This window comes from Eutrigla gurnardus (assembly GCF_963514095.1).
Source record: "Eutrigla gurnardus genome assembly, chromosome: 8".
NCBI classification, from domain to species: domain Eukaryota; kingdom Metazoa; phylum Chordata; class Actinopteri; order Perciformes; family Triglidae; genus Eutrigla; species Eutrigla gurnardus.
In genome coordinates this window covers 16,375,927-16,398,038 of record NC_139922.1, presented here as the reverse complement: position 1 = coordinate 16,398,038, position 22,112 = coordinate 16,375,927, and the positions used below count along the sequence as shown (strand labels likewise).

Sequence of the window (22,112 nt, the reverse complement as noted above, 5' to 3'; positions counted from 1 at the left end):
AAGTTAGAAAACATAGATATTAAAATGTTCAGCGGATAATGCTTCAGTTACATACACAAAGACACACAACTGTGTAGCAATCACAGCAAAACACACTTCTAAAACACTGGGTTAATTATCAAATACTTCCTTTTATTTCTCATAAAATATTCATGAGATAAATTTATTTTTACTCTTCAGAGAAAAAAACACATTTTCCACAAACAGTTTAGAATTATCATAGAAAAGCACATTTTCACAGTACATATAAAAGAAATGAAGATTTAAGTCCTAAAAAAGCAATAATAAAAGAAACAAACTGTGCCTAAGTAAAGCAGAAAGTGCCTGCTTAATCAAAACATTTTTGACTACGTAAAAATAAAATCAACTGTGTCGTTGACTGGTCCTTTGCAAATGAGGTACGTTGACGACGTCTGCAATACCGAACATGACAAAACTGAAGTATGAACACTGTGTGGCAAGTTTCCACTTCAAAAACCAGTCAGAGAAATGTGGAAATGTTGAAGTTAAATGGAAAACCTGAAGTGAACTCTGAGTCACTTTAGTTTTCTGTAAGGTTTTTTGCCTTGTCATGTTCTATACATGTTCATACAACATAACATGACCAGCAGACAATGACTGTGCAGGTTTTTTGCATTAACCACATGGAATTTTACCCAAACAGTGCAGAACTGGGAGATGAAGTCACCCATGAAACCACATCAACAAAGGAGGGGAAAAATCTTAGTTACGCAAATTCATGAAATGCGTAATTGTTTTGCTGAAAATGCTGTCATTGGGCTTCAGCTGTTCATATCAAAACAAGTTCAACCTGAGGAAGGAGGGGGTTTGCTGACAGGTATTGGTGAATTGGAACAACTGATTTCCTCTCCGTTCTGCTCATTCTTCACATACTTGCGAGTGAAAACTGTAGTTCAAGTCAAGCTGTGGCTGCAGGAATGGTGATGAGCAAGCGAGTGAGCAATAGTTGCCGTTGTTAAGGCGCAGCTGTGCAGTCAAAGAGTCTTTCTGTTGGTCATCTCGGGTACGAGTAAAAACAAGCCCAGAGAGGAGCAGAGACTACTGCCTTCACAGCTCAACAGTGTTCTTCATGGCTAGAGGCAAATGGCTTTCAACTACCAACAAGCTCCCTCCATTATACTCTCACGTACTTTATTCTCTCCCCCGTTTGCCAGAGTAAGAGCAACACAGCATTGGAAGAGCCACATTACAGCTCAGGCTCAGTCATAAAATGTGTTTGAAAATGTTTTAGAAAGAGCAGTAGTGTTGTTACAAACACAAAGGCACTTAACTGCAGTCAGTTAGCATTAGCACTCCTATAGGATGAGACCATTAACTTCCTAGAAAGTATACTTCAAAGTAACCTAATGGTGACCATTGGTACTGCACTGGTAAGTGGAAATAAGACTTTTCATCCATTAAGTCATTCGGAGCCCCCTTCATTTCTCTCCCTAGCTGACATCTAACTGGTTTAAACTAGACATCTCTAGTTTAAACCTCTGCATTGGTGTTTGGTCGTACGTTATCAACCAACTCTGAAGCTCATAGTTTAGTTTTCTGCATGGTCAAGTCCCAAGAGACATGCGTGTCGTAAACAAGCTGCCCGACAGGCACAAAGCGGCGCAGAACCGAGTAAACGTCAGTAGTGAGCTAAAGACCCAGCTAGGTTTCTCAGGAGTTGGTGGAATACAAACCCCAGAACAAGCATCGTCAGCCGTGACACATTGATGAGCTGACGCCACCTCAGATCTGTGTTCCTGTGCGTTTCTTTTAGTGTCTTTATGACATTTACAGGTCAAAAATACCTCAATACAGCTTTAAAAAGGAAGTAAAGATACAATTTCATGGTGTATTTATGAAACTGATGTGAAATGCAGCAATTTAGTGTTTTTAGACCACGTGCTGCTCAGTAAAGGAATATCCATAACCATGAAATCATGAACAGCTGAAGTCTTAACCTATCTTCAAGCATCCAGACCATGTAGCCGACTGCACAGGGTTCTTTCTGAGGAGAAACATAACACTTGGGTTTTCTATTAAATATACTTCTGTATTGGACCAAAACATTTGAGTGCCTTATAATTAAGACATAAACTAATAATTTGTTTGAGCACAATTCCCATCAGGTTTTGGTAGCATGCCTATAGCTAAGAGTCATGGGAGCTATAGCTGATAAATGGGAACAAACGTTGTTTTATTTTAGTCCAAGGTAGAAGATTCTTAAGGTGAGGTCCAGTAGCTGCATCATCAGAGAATATGTAAACCCAGTGCCATATTTCAGACTGATACTGAACCAAAACCTAGTGCAACAGAAGCTCATATAGAAGTATAAAACAAAGTTGACTCTCCAACATCAGTCAACATATCAAGAGGACCAGGAGACCATGTTGAAAACGCTTGCATAGTCTCCACGTAGTATACCACATCAGCAGAGTGCATACTATGCTCAGTCACTCACCATGGAGCCTACATTTGGTAAACCGCCAGCAGTAGTAATCCAAAGCCTCCCAGGATGAGACACTGCCCAAACAGCAGCTACTTCCCCTAAATGATGCTCTGCACAAATCTATTTAAGTGTGCACACAGATCCCTATCCGCGTCAACTCACCTGTACAGTCAGTGCACTGTAGAGTACATAAAGAGAACACTTCTTTGACATAAAGGAGAACTGTATTTGGCGTGTGCTTTTAATCCAATGTGCGACAGAAACTGTCACATTGAGGAAGCTTCCAGATGTCCGTCACTATCCGTCTGTATCTGTTTCAAAGATCCAACATTTAAAAACAATAAAGGGTTCTCTGTTCCGTGCTTTGAAATGAAGTGACAGATACTGTATTCATTATTTTTTTTTAAAAGTGCCACTGATCATTTTTCTGCAAGAATCATCTTTAAGTCTTGGTTTAAAAAAAAAAAAATGCAGATCCAGATCCACGAAAAGGTGATCAAGGAGGATTCAATGATTTTCAGTAAATTGTTTTAAACATGATCAACTTGATCTTAAAGCGGAGGCACTTTATCCTCATACTGCGGCGGAGGAGTAAGTGGTTCTATACTGAATCCAGCTGCTGGCTGAGAGTTATCAACGTTTTTCATGTGCAGCTTCTCCGATTTAATCCTGCGGATCTTGATGGGGAGGAGCTTGCGGCTATTTTTCCCAGGTCTGCGGTTCGATGTGGAAGCGGCAGCAGTGGAAGAGCTGGTAGCCGGAGCAGTTTGTGATCCCGCATGTGTGACCTCTGACCCCTCGACTTCGTACTGTACACCGTCAACTTGGACAAGGTCGTCGTAGGAAGGTAGCTGGGAGACGCTCGGGCGGAGGTTGCTCTGACGGATGGGGTACTGGCCACTGCCCACTGCCTCTTCATAGCTGGGTACAGCGTAACGGTGGGCTTGTTCCTCAGCACTGCAGACATTTATACAAACATATAGACATGAATGACGCATGTAAATCAATAGGTGTTCTCTGTCAGGTACTCTAATAAAGAATACATTATATTATTATTTTCAAATGTAAAATATAGAGCGTACTCGCTTTGTGATTATTATCATATATGTGGTAACTTACTGAGCAGCATACAAGACTTAATAGGCTGCCAACTACTTGATGTCAGTAATCAAAGAATGAGTAAACATGGATGTTACTAATTGGAAAATGTGAATTTGTTAGCTCTTTTTTTTAGCTCAGAACTTCAAAGAGGCAAATGACCTCAGTGGTTTGATAAAAGACTAGAGTATCATGGATTTTCCATCTAATAGCTCACTTTCATAATGCTCTGAAAATAATTGACCTTATCCCTAGATATTGTCTCCATTTCTGTGGAAGAACATTGATGCAGAAAAACTGATTTGTATCTTCATGCATACTTGGCCAATAAAACTGGTTCTGAGCAGGCAAAAGAAATCGTATCATATATCAAAGCGTTGTTTAGCTAGAAAGCTGGCGATTGGACTCACGTTTGTCTTTGCTCCTGCTCCGTCGTTGCCACTCCTCCTTGGTTCTGGGCCTCCTGGAGCCTCTGCTGCTCCCGCTGTTTGTTCCTCATCCCCAGACACAAGGACAGCAGCAGCATGACCACACCAGAGCCCACCAAGACGAAGGCCACCGAAGACGCTTTGTGTTTCCTGACATTTGTGTCACCACCTCCACTGCTGCTGCTGCTGTTATTACCGGCCACGTCAGCAGGTACCACGCTCCACACGATCATCACAACGCCGAGGGCAATGAGCCCAACTCCCAAAGCACATAGTGCATACTGGGAACCTGAGTTTCCACTGTTTTCACTGCTGTTGCCGTTATTGTTGTCGTCACCAGTGCCTTCTCTGCCAAGGGGGCTTGGCGGTGCATCCACACTGGAACGCATCTTATCAACTCTCTAACATTCAGTTAGACCAGCTCCAGTAAGGTCAGACACTGTAGAGAGAAAGGAAGAATGTTAGTCTGGACACAAACTGATTTTCTCCACATTGCAACAACAATAAAATACAAAAACACAAAATATGCGCGGCCTTATTCTGAAGTGGCATGCATTGGTCATTCTGAGCTATCCCGTTAAGAAATGAAGAAATCGAACACGTGGCAGTCATGCTCATATTCCTTCTTTATGAGAGAACAAACAGTTAAAAATGTTTTCAGTTAAAATGACAGGACAGTAAAAATACCCGGAAGCTTGTGAATAGGTGTGTTGCATGGTAAAAACATTTTTTTACAACCGACTTGCTTCTCAAAGTCTCGAGTTACCCAATACTAACACATTACAAGCGTAGATAACGACAGTCTCTTGGCTATAGAATATAAATGTTTCCTACTTTCTGTCCCCCCAATATTTTGAATACACCTTATTGACCGTTACTTGCATGTAAATCCAAAACCAAACATGGAAGGAAACACTATTAGTTTTGCATTAATTTAACCGTGGCACGCTGTGAGATGATTCTTTAAAACCAATCAGCTAATAGTCCAACTCCAATCAGGCAACATGCTCTGACCACGCCATTGACCACAAGGCCATCCTGGAGTGTAACTATTTTGTCTCTGCTAGATCTGATGAGGACTGCCGGGACCTGTAAATAAACTCTAGACAAAAGTCCAAGGAATTAACCATCTATACATAACCTCTGAGACAATCCAATGAGACACACACACACACACAAAGTATGTCAGCGTGTACTCTGCAAACATGCCGATACCTGCTGGGAGTGAGGAGGGTGGGGGGGACAGTCCCAACTCCAAGTAGATAAATCCCAAGCTCCAATTTAGGAATGCTCTCACTAAAGAATGCATGGCATGCTTCTCATGGTAGCTGGACACATTACACACTGTCTGCTGGTATCACACACACACACACACACACACACACACACACACACACACACACACACACACACACACACACACACACACACAATGTTGTAACTATATGGAGGATACATCACGTTACGGGGCTGTGTGGGGCGTGTGACGGTCCAGCCTAAAGGTTAGGTTTCACTGCATGCCGGGTTTTTACAGTAAAGTAACACATTGACATCCGTGCTAATAAAAGCCTCGTTTCCACAACACGGACTCAGCGTTATGTTTGAAGCATTTCACCACAGCTGGAGGCAGCACTTTACCTCTGGGGTGACTCTTCACACGGTTAAACAGTGACCGTTAAACAGTGGGCTACTCTGGACCCGGGTGTGTGAGTGTGAACAGTGGAGCCCGTTTTAAACTCTCCTCAGAAACGCGGTTACTAAAACAGGGCGGCTTGCTTACGTTGACCGCAGCGGGATACTAATGTAGAAGAAACTTTCCACCAGATTAAAAAAAAAAAACTTGCTCTCGTGTAACTTTTTAGGCAACATTTCAGCGACACAGTACAGAGTAATTCCGCAAACGGGCGCGTCCGCGTCACACTTACCGTTGCATCGTGTTGACGACGCGCTGCTCTTCTTCTTCTTCAAGTCAAAGCGGGGAGGTGTGGCGGTCACGTCCAAACCCCGGCGACGCAGACAGCAGCGTATGTAGCATAATACGGTGACAAGCGGCGTTTATCGGGAACTTTCCTCGAGCCGGATGGGCCCAGCAGACAGACAGGGAGCAGGAGGGAGGAGGAGGAGGAGGAGGAGGGGGAGGAGGAGGAGGAGGAGGAGGAGGGGGAGGAGGAGGAGGAGGAGGAGGAGGAGGAGGAGGAGGCGGCTCACTGCTGCGCGCCCAGTTTCCCAATTAACCCTTTCGCTCTCGAGCTGGTTGATAGATGGAGAAAGGTATGCTGGGAAAGATTTTGTAGGTATTCTTCACGCCTCAGAATCTCTCTATGGCTTTGATTGATGATTTAAATTAGTTTTAAAGGATATCATTTGGCACTTATTGCATGCAAATTAGACGAAGAATGAAGTTTTCATCAACATATTACTAATAGATGGAAACTTTAAGGTTTAAATGAAAACCAACAACTGCTTTAAAAAGTTAACACATATAACTATTATATATATATATATTTTTAAACGCTGTTAGACTTAGTGTAGTGTCTGCAGTGTGAAGGAGGTCAGTTGTGGTTGGTGTTTTATTTTTGTTGCATATTTTAGCTGGCAGACTCATTTGCTGGCGTCCCTCCTAGACAGTGGTGGAAGAAGTACTCAGATATTTCACTTAAGTAAAAGTAGCAATACTACAGTGTAAAAATACTAGTGTTACAAATACAAATTCTACATTCAAAATGGTACTGAAGTAAAAGTACAAAATTAGTAGCATCCAAATATACATAAAGTATGAAAAGTAAAACTACACATTATGCAGAATGGCCCATTTTAGAATAACATCATATTACTGGATGAGATTAACCTATGTATCCCTTTAAATTTTGCAGCTGGTAAAGGTGGGATCATTTGATGATACCACTGGGTAGAAACTATACTTATGTACAGTACTTGAGAGCTACGGGAAGAAAAGGTGCACTGTGTTTTCAAAAGATGACACAATGACATCATCAAAGACCTTGAAAAATCACTTGCAGAGGGGAAACGAAGTAGGAATGTGATGAACTGAAAGGAAATCCAAATGTTTTTTTTGTTGATGTGACAATGAGACACATGAGAGTTTTTTTCCCTTCTGGTTGTTTTCCAGGTGTCATTCTGACCAACACCCTTGTATAACATAGAAAGTAGAACTGCTGTTTACCAACGATCCTCAAAGGGAAGTCTGATGCCCATTAACATTAACAATAATTTCCTTCTCTAATTTCTGTTTTTTTTTTTTTTTTTTTTTGTCCACAGTTTGAAAGACTTGAGTAGAATCTAACCACAAAATGGTGACTAAGTTTTTCATGCCCATTAAAAGTAGATGGGACCTTCTGTCTTAAACCGTGAATAAAAACTGATAAATAACACTGAAAACCACTGACTCATTGTGGCCTCAATACTTCCTTGTGCTGTTAAAGCTTACCAGTCAGTGGATTTCACATCAAGCGTACGGTACGCAATCTAATGTCTACTTCCTCTTTGTAAATTTCCCACCTGGCTGTCACTCCTTTAGAGCCCTTTGGACAGCACCAACCCCAGGGCCCGACCCCGCTGACATTCACACCCTGATTGTCTTCCACCATGTAAACAGTGCTGTGTTTGTGCTTGTATGTATCTAGGTAACTTGTTAGAGCTAGATTAGACAGTAACAATGTGGGAGCGCTTGGCTCCACTTTCTTGTCCCAGTGTCCCCCTTTTGTACCGGCCTGCTATAACTGGATTATTCCACAATAATGACAAAACCAGTCCCAACACTGCATTGTTCCTCTTGCGTAAGGCAACCCCGTCGATCTGGCCTCTGGGGAGGCTTTCTGCATCCTCAGCTTATGTCTGGTTCCTCATATTTACTTCATGCACACAGTGAACGAGCTTTCATTACACAGGAAGTCCTATGACGTTCTGCCTGTAATCAAATTCAGCGACACGGCGGCAGCTACAAAGTCAATATGTTACGGTGAGATAGATGAGCTTGACTTTGGCCGTAACCTATATTCTACTGTAGTGTACCATTGGCTCCAAATAAAATCTTACATAACTCTAATAAAACAACCCTTTTTTGTAATCCAATGATTGATGTTGGTTTTATGGCTGCTACATGAGCAAGCGGTTATATTTCTCCACTCAGCGTTTCCCTAATAGGTAACTGAGGTTAATTTCTCAGATGGAACTTCGACACACCTTCCCTCGCGTTACCACACTGTCTCAAATGGGCATCGTATACTGGATTGCTAGATTTCTTTCCTCAAAGGTGGGTGTACAACTCTGTGCTGAGTCGTTGTTAACTTGCTGCAATGACCAATACTGTGAGTAAGAGGAGGAAGTTGCACCGTGTTGTAATGCGTATACAAGTCTAAACAGAGATGTACTAATCTGCCCAACGGGAAGCCAAGAGTAGAGATAACTGGAGTGACTCACCAAATTAATATCACGTGTACAGAGTCAGTATTAACACACAAAGGTAATCATTGAGTTTAGTATGGAGCCCTCATTACATTACAGTAGAGGCAACGAACCATACACACATCCTCATGCAAATTAGTTCATTAAGGAGGATCGTTTCTCTCACATTTACTCTTAATTAATCGAATGGGGAATGTCTAATTCCCAATCCCTGTTGCCTTTATTAGCGTTTCTTAACAGTTCCTCGTTCTCACACTGTCTTCATACACTATCTTCACTTTTTTTTTTTTTTGCCTTCAGGGTTTAGAAAAATCCAAATATTATCGCCTTATAAAGTATCATCCAGCAGTGCTACATTAGTTTTCATTTGGGTTCGCTCTCTTTTTAACTCTGGTTTGGCTTCCTTTAAATCCTGAGAATGATTTCTGTCTCTTTAGCTTCTGATGTGTGACTTTCTTTCACAGCTAGTTGCAAATGTTGTTGTTCGGTGCTGGACAGGCAGCTTACAGCTGAATAGGGTTAGGAAAACAAAACAATTAACAAAGAGTTGGCTGATAACTCTCTGGAGGAGCAATTTTATTAATTATGGAAAAAAACATATATTTATTGAACTTTCTGCAAACCAACGTTTATTTTCACATGTATGCATCCTCACACCTTTCAGCCCCGAGGCTTCTATGGACATACAGCTCTGCAGTCATCTTTTGTTGGCATTGCTCTATTTTTTTTCTCTCCATTTTCACTTCACAGTATAAACCATCAGAAGAGGGTGCTACATTTGTTTAGACACAACTGTGTTAATGTGCAAGATGAAAAATGACTATCAAACATGAATTCTACAATTTAAAATTCAATTCAAGTGTTTTGTTTTTTTTGTCCACTGTCCTCGGCTACACTGACAAGGCATCACAGACAGCAGAACTTGATGAAACAATAACAATTTACACTGATATGACACATTTGTCATCAAGTTCCCTGTATTATACAAACAGTCTTTTTTTTTAATCTCATGTCCCTCAGAGAAACAGTCAACAGCAACCAGTCAACAACAAAAAAATCTCATCCTGATTCACAAAGAACCATTTACACGCAAAAATAGAAAAATAATTTAGTCCTTTTACTGCCCTCAAAAACATCAAAATGCCATGTTTTCTTAAACCAGGAAACTTGTCGAAAAAGAATCCTGTCCCGTTTTAAAAAGTGCAATCTGTCCTGTAAATCCTCATCTTTAGAAAAAAATATGACATGTTCAGGAGCACATGACAAATGTCCATGATGTAGATGTAGTTGTGATGAAGCCGACGAGTTTTGTTTGCACTGTGATGACCTCACACGTTGGTGACCTCGATGCTGGTGTAACCGTGGATCGGGCTCCCCTCGGCTCTGGGCGGAGTCTGGTCTCGACCCTCCCGAGGCAGGGAGCCGTAGCTGCTATGGCAACTCAAGTCCCGCCCACTGCGGGCTTTGGGGCTGAACCCCGATGGAGGCTGAAACAGAAACATACATTAATATATTAAGTCACACACTAAGTTGCAGATAAAGACTGGGAATGTCTTCCAATTTAGATTGCATTCTCCTCATTTCAAATGTTTTTTTTTGGGGCCAAGAACAAGGTCTCCCAAGCGACCCAGCCAGGTGGCATTCTGGGAAGATCCACTTCTTGTACATTTGACAAAATTGTGCCTTTCAATTTCGATTTGGGCTCTAAAAAAAGTTGATAAGAGAAGACACCTATATCTCTTCAGGGATCAATTATGTTTACTACTGCTCAAGTAGCTTATTTTGGGTGGAAGTGTCCCAACTGACCCTAATCTCCCCCTATCATGGGAGGAATATTCACTGTTAAATATCTGTGACCAAGCCTGATTTTGATTCTTATATGAAAGCAGAGGCTGAGAGGAACAACTCATGAACTCCCCCCACCACCTTGACAGCCCTCCTTCTCAGCGAGCCTTCGTCGTCAGTGTGCCGGCCGCTGGAGCTGGGCGGTCTGCCCAGGGAGTTCTGGCGAAGCAGCGTCGGGGGCGTTCCCAGGCCCAGGCGCTCGTAGTCCTGCTTGGCATCCGTCCTGCAAGGGAAACACGGGGTGTGTTGGGGACAGCTGCAAATAGCATTTAAACTAAAGACGCTAGAATACAAGTTTTTTTCAGCTCTTATCTGATGGAGGATCTGTCTCCTCTCACCTGGCCGGGCCAATCAGGGTTTTCAACTCCTCGACAAGGTGTCTGCGGACCATGTGCTTGTTGCTAGGGATCCCCAGTGCCGTTGCCATGGCGTCAGTGTTAAAAGTGGGGTCAAGCACCATGACAGCGCCATGAACCCCGCTGCTTAGCAGACTTTCAGCAAACTCCTGCACAGGTGGATGTGAAGAACGGTGTTTCATTCGTTAGATCAAACCTAATATCCTCTCATATAATACCGTACCCATTGCTGGCTAAAGGAAAGGGCTCTGAGTTCTAGTCTCACTAATTAATGATGTCAAATTGGCTCTTAAACAAAGAAAATACTGATGAATTTGTTGGTGTGAGTATAAATTCACACTCCCTGAGGATATTAACAGGATGTCAGTCCAGAGGGTCTTATCTCTACGCAGCCTCATAATGGAAATATGCTGTCCTGCCAAGACAATGTTATATATATTCATATTGCAGCATCACCACAGAGGCAGTATCTGAAAGGCTTTGTAATCAACTAGATGCTTAGAAATACAATCACAAAGACCCTCTGTGGAAATAGGGAGCGTGCCGGTGAGTAAACTGTGAGAGGCTCGATCACGCTCAGTATCCCATGATAGTGTATTTATACCACCCAGTACATTAAGATCTCCTGATTATTAGTATTTAATCTAAATCATTTCTTTGTTGCAATGACTAGCTTCTGTATTTTTATCAAGATGTGAAGTTTGAGCTTGCTCTCTGTCCCCACCTTCAGGTCAATATCTTTGACCCACTTTGTGACCCGATGAGAGGTCCATACCAACGGATCCACATTCTGGTGCTCACACTGTATCCGGCGAGCCTGCAGTGCCTGGAAACCATTTCAACAAACACCTTTTACTCAACTGTTTTCACCTACTGTTATATATCTGGGTCTATTTCCCGCGCTCTGCTCGTGAACACGGTGCCGAATCTTACCTCCTTGTCGAAATTGAGTATGTTCAGCAGTTCGATGCCCAGCAGCAAGCTGACCTGGTGGAACTTCTTGGTGATGTTGAGGTGACGTTCGAGGTCACGACGCGTCAGGGAGTTCAGCAGACGTCCGTCTACCAAGTGGTTGTGAAAGGCCTGCGAGTATTGAGGCAGGCCCACATCACTCAACCAGGCCTTGGCCACCCAGTGGTGGTCCATGTCCGCGGCCTTGGACAGCCTGCAGACAAGCAGTTTGTTCAAGGGTCACTTTAATGAAATCACAAAGGAAACTCACGGAAATATACCAGTGTCTTTATGGTCTGTCAAACTTGGCTCAGATATTCATATCACTTTTAGGATAAATAATAAAAACTTTGATGACTTTCACAAACACTATCATCAGATCAATTCTATAATTGAATAACTAAGTGACTAAATGATTCAACCAAGGACTGAACAAACACATTTCTTTTATTGCAATATTTATTGTGATATCATTCATGATGGAATGATCTCTAACAGCATTATTCTTGTAAAATATGATTATGGTATAAGAGAGGGGGGATCTGTACTAAACAAAGATGTTTTCCTTATTCCGTAGAATATGATGTCAATATGAATTCTGAGGGTAAGAGGGAGAGAAAGAGGATCCATGTGTTGTTACTATAAATGGCCAACAGATGGTGCACTTACATCACCACATGATGTACAAGTATAAACAGGAATTCTGTTTCCCTTCCTCACCCTCTCCCGTTCTCAGCATCTCTGTAATCCTCAATGGCCAGGCGGAGTTTCCGGCGATGCATTAAGCTGCTGACACCTAAACCCAGCTCCAGATCTTCATCCGTTAGTCCAAGTAAAACCTGCAAAATGGGACACAGTTTAGTGCAACTGAAGCCCCAAAGTGTCCGATGCACAAACAGCATGATCATCTACACATTTGCAATCGTTCACAATGATGCATGTAGCATGCAAAGTGAGTCCTGCATCGGCTCAGTGGTTTAATCCTACCTTTCCACTCTTGACATTTTCTGAGCAGGTGCGGATGTACATGGGCATCGCCATGACAACCTCCAGCCAGGCCTGCACAGTGCCCGCCCTCCACTGGGACATGGGCGTCGTCCTGGCCAGCTCCACCTGCTGGAGGCGGTCCAGCTGGTCCTCCGACCCGTCTGACAGGCTGAGGCTGTGGCGGGTGGGGCTGGAGAGGCTGTCCGAGTCTGGTGGTTGGGTGAGTGGGTGGGGAGGACGAGCGGGTGATGTAGTTGAGGGTGTGAGTGAAGGCAGAGGTGGTAGTGGATATAGTGAGCAATAAAAAACAAACAAATGTTAATTCCAACATGGTACAAATTCAAATCGCTTTAACATAAAAACAGCTCGCTGGGGGGAAGGGAACGAGACTGTGACTAATTTCATCACAATAAACAAGCGTTTGGCTGCGTGACAACAATCCACGCGTTTGCCAGGGATGCTGTAAACAAAGTTGCAGCTTTTTTATAAACAAGCTCATCACTTAAGAAGTCCATTAAAGAAGCAGCTGTTGCATCAACATGACTCATCTGTCTAAATTAGCCGGCAGCAACAGCTCCATGGAAACAAAAAGGCTGCAATTTGGAAAATTGTGTTACATTTTTGATGTGTTCTATGGGGTTGCAATGTTTCCTTTGAATGCTCCTTATTATTCCCTTTGGCCGTGGTTTGTTTGCCTGTTGTGTGAGTAAGTTGGGCCAAATGTTTCCTGTTTACAGTTTCATGATTTCAACATATTGACCAACTTCATTTCACTGAGAGCCATTCTCTGTCTTCACCAGCAGGTGGCAACCTAGCACCAATGTTTGGGCTTGGCAGTTGACAGAGCATCATTTAGTGCTGCTAATATGGTAATATGGTAATACGGTCATATGCAACATTGTTGTGTTTGCTCACGACATATGCATGTGTTGAGTATGCTCAACCTGCTGAGGTGTGAGGGGTTTTAAGAGAGAAAGTAAAAATAGCCCTGCCTTCACAATGATGCTTTCCCCCCCCCTATTTGATGACAGAAGTGACCTAGAAATCACCCGTCTGGTCTGATACTTTCTGAAAACTTCAACATCAGCACAAATACTGGACTTCTCATGATGCATTCCTCAGAATATCCAATACTCTGTGTCTTGTTTCAGTAACGAGACAGATTGAATGATGCTCTCCATTTGAATGATTCAGTGAAATGTTGCCTGGAGTCTTCAACCTTTCAACAGACCAGAAAGAAAAAAAAATCCTCTTTGTGTTACCTTGTTTCCAGCAAAGACAGATAAACCTTACTTAATGACAAGGCAGTACGTGTGTGCATTTAGAAAGATGAATGATTTCACGGGTCCAAAATAAACTGATTTGGGTTAAACTCCACTTCGGCGATTCATCTCAATCTGGATGATTTTATGTGCTCTCCAAAGAGCAATATGTAAACGGAAGGTACACTTCTAAGAGGCCCTCGGAGAGCTATTCATATTAAGCTGAATAAATCTACTTTGGACAGAAATGCACTGTCCAGATACAAGGTCGGCGTTTCACAGCGGAGAATCCTTACAAAGGCACATGGTATAAAGAACTGCAGACTGACTGTCTGACATCCAGTTGAAGGCCAAACTGTTGGAGACTGGACTCTCTGTGACCTCAGAGTCGGCCTGTGGGGCTCACCCTCTTATGCCTCTTATGAAACAGCACAGAGAGTGGAAGAGGGTCAGTCCTACAGAGATGTGGTCGTACTAGTGGGAAGAGTTTTGTTCCTTTATCTGAGGCAACGAGTGTTATGTGGGTTTTTCTAAACACCGATGGGAGAACAGCAGCACGCACACTTCCTATGAGACACATGGGCGGTTCGGTTCAAGCAATCAATCCTCAAACGTGTCCTTCAATAGCTGGCATAATGGATGTTATAGCTGCACTACAGCGGCGCTTCTGATGTGATGTCACACTCAGGATGAGAAATGGAGGAGCAGGTAGTGTTGTGTACCGAGATGCACATGACACATTTGTTAGAAATTGGACATTTTCCAGATTTTTGCATTGAAAAATGTTTTACGCTTGAATGGATCAAGAGCCCAGAGTGACATTTAAGATAAATGATTACATCCGAGGAGGTGCTGTCCCTGCTAGCTATCTGGCGTGAGAGTAGAGTGCCTTAAAGGAACAGATCCACACGTTGGGAAATGTGCGTATTTGTTTCCTTCAACTGCTGTCTGTCGCTTGAATTTGAGATACTGAGGAACATTCATAATTTTCATGCCGAGAGTTAGATGAGGAGATTCCTACCATGCAGTAAATATGAAGCTACATTCAGCCTGTTTCCAGACCTTTGCTCAGCTAAGCGACCGCTGGCTGCAGATTCATATTTAGCTTTCAGACGTGAACGTGGCATCAACTCTCCAGAAAGCAAATAAGTGTACTTCCCCCAAAATGTCAAACTTTAACTCCTAGATTCATGAGGCTGTGTTGAACTAATATTATGCATATTAATATTCTGAATGTCGTAGAAAGTTCAGGAGGATGCTGTTCTCAGTAACAATAAACAAGAAAAAAACACTTGCTGTTGCCCACAAAAGCATATAATATATAGCAGCACTCGTTGTTTTTGGTTGATTTTGCATGAGAATTCGATTGAACTTGAAGAAGTGCTACGCTCCGAGGTCACCGTGTGCTGTTGTGTGAGAGTTAGAAGGCATCTGCAAACACAGCTTGCAACCCAGCAGCACAGCTCATTTTTAAAGCAATTGGAACTTGTGTACCTTTGGTCTTACTGAGTCTGATTGATTACTTCTTGGGTCACTTCACTGTGTTGAGAGTCCGGTGGAGGTCAGGCAAGAGGGGGTCAGTGTTAGAGGTCAGGGGTCAAATCAAAGCAGAACATTATTGACACCAAGTGCTGACACATATGAGTTCTGTTCCAATAATCTGACATGGCTTCCTTTCCCCTCGTTTTATCTCATTATTGTTTTGAAATCGAGGAAATGTTTTTCAGGGTGATTTACGAATTCAGATCGGGAAAGAGAGGAGAGGAAGCCATTTGGAAGCTTTTGGGATGCAGTCTTCTCACAGATGGACTTGCAGGGCTGAGGGAGTCTAACGCATATGTTAGAGATGGCAGCGCCCCCAGCATAAGGGGACGAATCAGGATTAGAGGCACACTTACAACAAATGAACACATGAACACACAAAACATTAACACAGGGAAAGAGAGGACAGCCACGTGGAAGTTCAACGTTATTTATTTTTATTTTAAAATAATCTTATTCTTCTCATTTAGTTCTTTTGAGCGTAATTTTGTTGCCATGCCTTTAAAAGTTTGCTACTATATCCACTTCTAAACATCTCAGGACCTCACAATAGAAGTCCTCCACTGAGGCCTACATCTTTGACTTTAAATAAAAACTCTTTAATAATATTATTTTTTTTTTCTGTAATGTTATCTCATTTACAAAAAAGTAAAATATTTGTGGAAAAAAAACAAAAGAAAAAACAAGGAGATCTTGGCTCAAAACATAAAAATCATACAATGTTTTTCCATTTGATATGACCTCCCCCCCCCCATCAGCAGAGGTTGGTTAAATAAAAATAAAAAAAAATTTTAGATTTCCATACATTTCATTAAATGCTTAATGAAAAAAAAAAAAAAAAAAACGGGACGAGCTGTTGTTCTTATACATACAATTTAATACATGGTGACGTATCTATGAATTACCCTCGTGATTCACCTCTAAATCCGAGCCCAAGTGCAGGTCGAGCTAAATGATAATCCCTCCGCTGCTTACTTGGGCGCTCTTTTGATGAGCACTGTGGTTGAATACAGCTCCACTGTAACCTGTGACTCTTCTGTATAGTGTTTCAGATGAGACAAATACCCAGTGTTAGTTTAATATCAGGGAGAGAAAAGATTTCCTGGGGGTGGCAGTGCAGACTCCGGCTCCATCCAATAAAAAGGTTGAAAATAATCCAACGTCTCTAGTCATTCTTTACTTGAAGAAAGGCTATTAACCTTTGGCACAAAGTTAATTGCTTTTTTTTTTTCAGCTGGTGGCTTGAACTCTGCATCACGATTTGGGGGGGGTCGTGGGAGAAGGTATGAATTTGCTTCCATTTGATTAGTCTGCTTAAATCTGATTCTTAACCTCGTGGGTTGGCACTCGCTATTGTTGCAGCAGTTCATTTAATGTCCGCTCAGCGCTCAGGCCTCGAACTCAAAGCTCCGATTTTCTGGTATAATGACCTTATTCCTGCGCTTTGAAAAAAGGCCTTGACCATCAGTCTAATATCTATGATATCGCACTCATGCTTTGAGAAGAGCTTTCTTTTTTTAGATAAACATTTCCCAGAATAATTCTACTCCAAACCGCCTTTTTAAATATTCATGAAACAAGAAGAAGCTCCTGTAATATCCTACAGTAAGACAATGGTACAAAGCCTCCTGAATAAGTGGAATAATAATCAAATCATTCAAAGCATAGAGCTGGGCCTTCTTTGTGACTGTTGACCTTGATGACCTTTCATATTTCAAAAGTCATTTTGCACAAAGAGCCCAAATAAAGCGTTCTATGTTTAGTTTGGGATGTTCAGCTCTTGAACATTAAGCAAAACTTCATTTTAAATGGAGGAAATCATGAATAAACATCATGAAATCAGTAACTGACCTCTCTTTTTTTTTAAACCCCTTCTCGACAACATTCCCAGAGAAAGACATTTCTGTTTCGTCGGGTTTTGTTCAACATGCATTTGGGGGACTGGGACTATGTGCATGCATGTCACACACGTATCTTAGGCATGTACCTTCTATCTTCACAGATAGAAAACACATTTATTACATTTCCTGTTTGGCTTCATGTCGCCGTGGAACAAACTGTTCTGCATCGAAAGTTTATTCCTCGCTTAGCAGCGTCTTTGAAGTCTCATTTGAGCGAACATCAAGGAGTGCAGTTTTTTTTCTTGGCGGCTGAGGGATGAGTTGCACGACCGAATTAGAGGCGGATTTGAGGAGTCTGCATGTTGCCGACAGGAAACTGTTCTCGTCATGGCAGTGTGAAAGGAGGGGGGGGGGGGGATGGACCAAGCAGGACAATCAGGGGGGGTTCAGGTTAAAAGGTAGCGAGAGGAGGGGGAACACATGTCAAAAATAACAAAAAGGCATTCAGGACAAGGAGACATTTACACGCACAGAGTGCACATCAACTGTTGTTATTTACAGGTACAGCAGTCCTTCAAGTTTCCAGTTGAGTGAAAACAAAAAGTAAAAAAATGGAAGGAATAATTAAAAGCTCCAATAACACAGCCGTTTTGGAGGGCAGATACAATAAAGCATATCCACGTGGTTCGCCGTGTCACACCTCTATTTACATACTGTACATACATACAGGTGCAATTCACTCACACGCCTCTGGCTTCTCACTTGGCCTCTGACCCCCCCACCCCACACACACACACGCCGTGTGTGTGAGACTGTGCAGGTACACACGTTATTATATCTGTACACACTGACAAACACACACTCGTCCTCTCACATACACACACTCACACACAACACAGTGCTGTCTTCTGATAACGCCTCTCCAAGTGGTTTCGCTCGGACATGTGTGCTTTACCAGTCTGCATCTTCCTCTATGTAATAATCAGGCGTTGAAGTACCATCAAACAAACCAGGGTCGAGGGACTTGCGCTGCTTTCCCCGGGCGAAGACGCGCGACAGAGAGCCCAGCCCCATCTTCTCTTTCTTCTTCTTCCGCTTCGCCTCCTCCAAATCTTCTAGGGACTAGAGGAAGAAGGAGAAAAAGGGAGGGCAAGAGGGAGGGAGGAGATGAAGAGATGCGCAGAAGGAACACAAGAGCGGAGACGTCAGGGAGGTGGTGCGGGGTGGGCGATAAAGACCAGGAAAGATAAAGATCACAACATGCACTTATGCAACAACCACAAGGGGTTTTCACATCAATTCAAATCACAGCTGTGCTGGGCCAAACATGAATTCAGCCAGAACGATGGCGGAAAGGAAGCAACAGCGGTCAGGGAGCAGGACATTCCATACTACACAGGGAGGGGGATTGCTTGGGAGGGTGTGCGGTGGGTGGGCATCGCTTACATTGCAGAGGGAGTGAGTCCGATGGCGAGGTGAGTTGATGTCGCTGGGTGTGGATGACCGGTCTCCCTCCAGCGCCGAGGCGTCGGAGATGATGGAGGGCTGACGCGAGTGGCACGGGCTCACTCGCACGGCAGCCACTAAACGGGACGAGAGGGAAGACAGAGAAGACTTGTTTTCTTGTTGGGGGGGGGGGGGGGGGGGTTGTGTTTGGGCACAGGGAGCGTCTGATTCTCCCAACAAAGCCACGACATTTTAAAAATGAAAATGTATCTGAAAAAAGCCCCTGACCAAAAGCCTGGTATTATTCCCAATCATCTGTAGTTGCTAAGCAACAGGGGAAACAGCTTCACAGAGGTTGAGCAAGTGTGTGCGTGTGTACCAGTGAAACGGATACATACGGCACAAGCAATTGCGTAGCAATTTAGGGGTTCGTGACTGTTCACACGTCCTCCCTGTTTTTTGTGGCCATGTCTGCTTCTTCCTCAAGATGTCATCAATTAGTCAGCAATCCGTTTACACCCGTGGGTGCCCTTTCAAACAAGGGGGTTGAGATGGACGCCTACTCTGGTGGAAGCAAGGCTTGTGAAGAACTTTCATTTTGGGCTGGTAGTCCTTAAGTTCAGAAAAGTTTAGGTTTAAGTTTTAACGTTCTGACTGACTCGTTCATCCTACAGAATAACCATTTTTATCTTTTGCATGCATGTTGCTCACTTATTTGACCAAATACTGGACATTTGCAGCTGAAAAGAACTGCCAACTGTTGAAACACAGGCGCCTATTTTATATTAAGATAAGTCATGAATGGCTTGGCACAATTCTGTTTTCCCATCACAAGGTGTAACAAGTAAAAGTGGCGGAGATTTTAAAGGGAAATATGCCTGTTAACTGTGTTCTGAATATCAAATGGGAGTCACCGTTATTCATGCTTCGGCTCGCAGTTTGCGATGCACTTCGACTGCAAATGTGTGCCGGTAAGGTGAGCCATGGTTAGAGCATAGAATGTTGTTTCACTGTCTTCTTCTGTGGCACAAGTCATTCAAATGTTGAAGTTACAGAAACAAACCGGGGGCCTGAAAAGTAGAAATAAGGGCCAAAATAAAGTCAGGAGGAAAAAAAAGCTGCAAAATATGGATAGGAAATAAAATGTTTCTCTTAGATTCTGAGTCTTACTGCAACATCTCAGACAAAATGCATGAATTACCTCAAAGTATTGGTGAAATAACATTTTCACCAAACATCCACCTGATACTGTTGCAGCAAAGACAAATGAAAGCTGGAAAGCCAAAAAATGTGTTGACTGTAACCGCTACATAAAGCGCATGAAATGTGACAACCGGAGCATCGTCAGTGGCCAACAATCTGGTCGCGCTGAGCAGACGGCAGCAGTGAATGTGTGTGAAGCCGGTTCACATGAGCATGCAGAGGCATGTTTGGACTCCTACCTTGTCTGTCGGTGGGGTGGCCCGTGTGGACGTAGAGGGTCTGCTGACTCTGTCTGATGGCAGCAGTCAGCGGGAGGTCAGCCTGCATCACCCACTCCTGGTTGTTGCCGTTGACAACCGTTTCCGTGGGCATGGCCACAGAGTGCCGCTTGGGCACGTCCTTGGTGAGGGTGGCTAGTGACTGTTTGGCCTTAGAAGAAGAGAGAGAAACAGGGACATGTTTCCAGCTTGTTTTGAGCCAGTTGGTGATTTTTTTTTTGCTTTCCATACTGTCGCTTCCCATCTTTATTATTATTATTATTATTATTATTATGTGTCATATGTGCTCTCACGTGTGCAACTTGAGTTATGTATGCAGAATCCTACAACCGAGTCACAGAGTGCATGCGGACAAGTGAGTTCTCCCCTGGGCTCCTCGTGTGGTTGTTGTCTCATGAAAAATGCAGCTGTATTCATGTTCGCCTTTTGTTGTGTGAAATCTCTCTTTACCACTCCAGAGAGCACAGAGAAGGAATTAAAAAGAAAAGAAAAAAAAGGTAGACGTATATCTGGAGGAGGTTTTTCCTGCTTGCTTCCTTTCAGGGGAGAAAGTTAGTGGTTGTTGGGGTGTAAAAAAACGGAGAAACTGGAAATAATGAAGCTAAACTAGACGTTTAATGAATCCATTTTCTCCAAAGAGTCTCGTCTCAAAGCCCAAGTCACCTTCTCTAAACAGGAACCACAACACCGCTGGGGCCTTGGGAGATGTGCTAACGCAAGTGTATTTTGTGCCTATCAAAAGTTTTGTTCTTTTCTTTCCTGATTAGCCTTGACGCGTCAGTGTTTCACAAAATACTCAAAATGTTGTTGTTGTGCAATTCTGATCATGCCAAGAGACGGCAGGCTGCAAATCAACGGCGAAGCAATCAGCTTCAATGCAATCATCTCTACCAACTGCCGGTCAGAACGATTATCAATCATAGTGTTTGACATGCAAAAAAACACAATCACAAACCTTTGGACTAATCATTAGCCGTCAGAATCATTTCCCCCCAAGCAGTTTATGGCTCAATTAAAAAAAACAAAAACCCATTCGGATCAATCACAGCAGGAATCAGCGGGATCACTGATGTTAGGATCATTGGGATCAGTGAGGGTCGGCTGAGGGTTAGTCAGAAACGTGCAGCTGAGGGGTGGGGTGGGGTGGGGTGGGGTGGGGGGGGCTTTCCAATTCCACAACATTAGGTCACAAGTAGGACAGATTTACAGGGAGCGGGGGGGTCAAGAAAAAGTCACATTTTGAAGCTGGGGGACCCATCTTACCGCCATGACCCTAGGAGAGCAGTCCCTGTCAGCAACCCGCTCAAACACCCGGTACTCCATTCTCTGATTGACACAGTTACTCATCTGGGGGGTTGGAGACATGACGGAGGGCTATACTGTACATTCAAAGGCTTTACGTGTTTCATTAAATGCAGTAAAGAGACAGACAGACACAGTCATTTGCTTGATTATATGAATTTGCGTGTACTGCTTTACTTTGACGCTCTCTGTTCTTGTCAGCAGTTTGCTTTATACTCCTTCATACTGGCTCTTTTTATTGGGGACAGTATTCTATACACACAAAGCTGCATGCAAACATCTGGCTTTTTAAAAGCACAACAGAGAGTCTGTCTCTCCACCTGTCTGTCTTTCCGTCTCACCATGGCCAGCTCAGCCTCCAGCTCCTTGATGCGGTTCTCCTTGAGGTCCAGCTGGGAGCGCAGCATCCCCGTGTGCTCGGTGGCTTCCTTGGTCTGCCGCCGCAGGTCCCACTTCTCTCTCTCGAGCAAGTCCTTCTCTTTGGCCAGTGCCTTCACCGCATCCTCGCTCTCCTGGTGGACACAGAGATCCTGATGGATTGATTCACACAACGCGCCGTGAAAAATAAACTGGATAAACGGGCAAAACTGGCCAATTTCACGACTTCCGGTTTTGTCTTTTCGGTGATTTTCAAATGATTGTTTTGCTTGAAGGCTAAAACAGTCCCTTTGCTTGACTGCCAGGTACCACAGATGTATTAAA

The 22,112-nt window shown here is 43.2% G+C and overlaps 2 protein-coding genes across 14 annotated transcripts in view; both read right to left on the bottom strand.

Moving 5' to 3' along the window:
- Window positions 1-115: 115 nt before the first annotated feature.
- Window positions 116-6,058, bottom strand: tmem51a (transmembrane protein 51a). Its single transcript, XM_084015738.1, has 3 exons — window positions 5,898-6,058; window positions 3,955-4,411; window positions 116-3,403 (listed from the first exon to the last, which is right to left on the bottom strand). Exons 2-3 carry the CDS (start codon window positions 4,359-4,361, stop codon window positions 2,998-3,000), a joined length of 813 nt encoding a protein of 270 aa, XP_083871864.1. The 5' UTR covers window positions 4,362-4,411; window positions 5,898-6,058; the 3' UTR covers window positions 116-2,997.
- A 2,896-nt stretch (window positions 6,059-8,954) lies between these two features.
- kazna (kazrin, periplakin interacting protein a) overlaps window positions 8,955-22,112 on the bottom strand; it is a 161,924-nt gene continuing 148,766 nt past the window's right edge. For 2 of the 13 annotated variants that reach the window (XM_084014623.1, XM_084014625.1), the window contains 12 exons: window positions 21,752-21,940; window positions 21,372-21,455; window positions 20,070-20,259; window positions 18,628-18,764; window positions 18,180-18,303; window positions 12,537-12,745; window positions 12,270-12,388; window positions 11,532-11,763; window positions 11,323-11,424; window positions 10,581-10,747; window positions 10,321-10,465; window positions 8,956-9,884 (listed from right to left, as the gene is read on the bottom strand). In XM_084014623.1, the coding sequence (XP_083870749.1) occupies window positions 9,726-9,884; window positions 10,321-10,465; window positions 10,581-10,747; window positions 11,323-11,424; window positions 11,532-11,763; window positions 12,270-12,388; window positions 12,537-12,745; window positions 18,180-18,303; window positions 18,628-18,764; window positions 20,070-20,259; window positions 21,372-21,455; window positions 21,752-21,940 (1,857 nt within the window). In that variant the 3' untranslated portion in view covers window positions 8,956-9,725. Of the gene's footprint in view, window positions 9,885-10,320; window positions 10,466-10,580; window positions 10,748-11,322; window positions 11,425-11,531; window positions 11,764-12,269; window positions 12,389-12,536; window positions 12,746-14,346; window positions 18,304-18,627; window positions 18,765-20,069; window positions 20,260-21,371; window positions 21,456-21,751; window positions 21,941-22,112 lie in introns of those variants that run through there. The other 11 variants (XM_084014626.1, XM_084014629.1, XM_084014632.1 and 8 more) reach the window with 11 other exon arrangements.

What these genes read in the sequence shown, in the direction of transcription:
- tmem51a (XM_084015738.1), bottom strand. Translation starts at nt 4,361, where the DNA reads ATGCGTTCCAGTGTGGATGCACCGCCAAGCCCCCTTGGCAGAGAAGGC. An exon ending in GAGCAGGAGCAAAGACAAAC is followed by an intron (nt 3,404 to 3,954) that starts GTGAGTCCAATC and finishes AAATGTCTGCAG; the next exon opens with TGCTGAGGAACAAGCCCACC.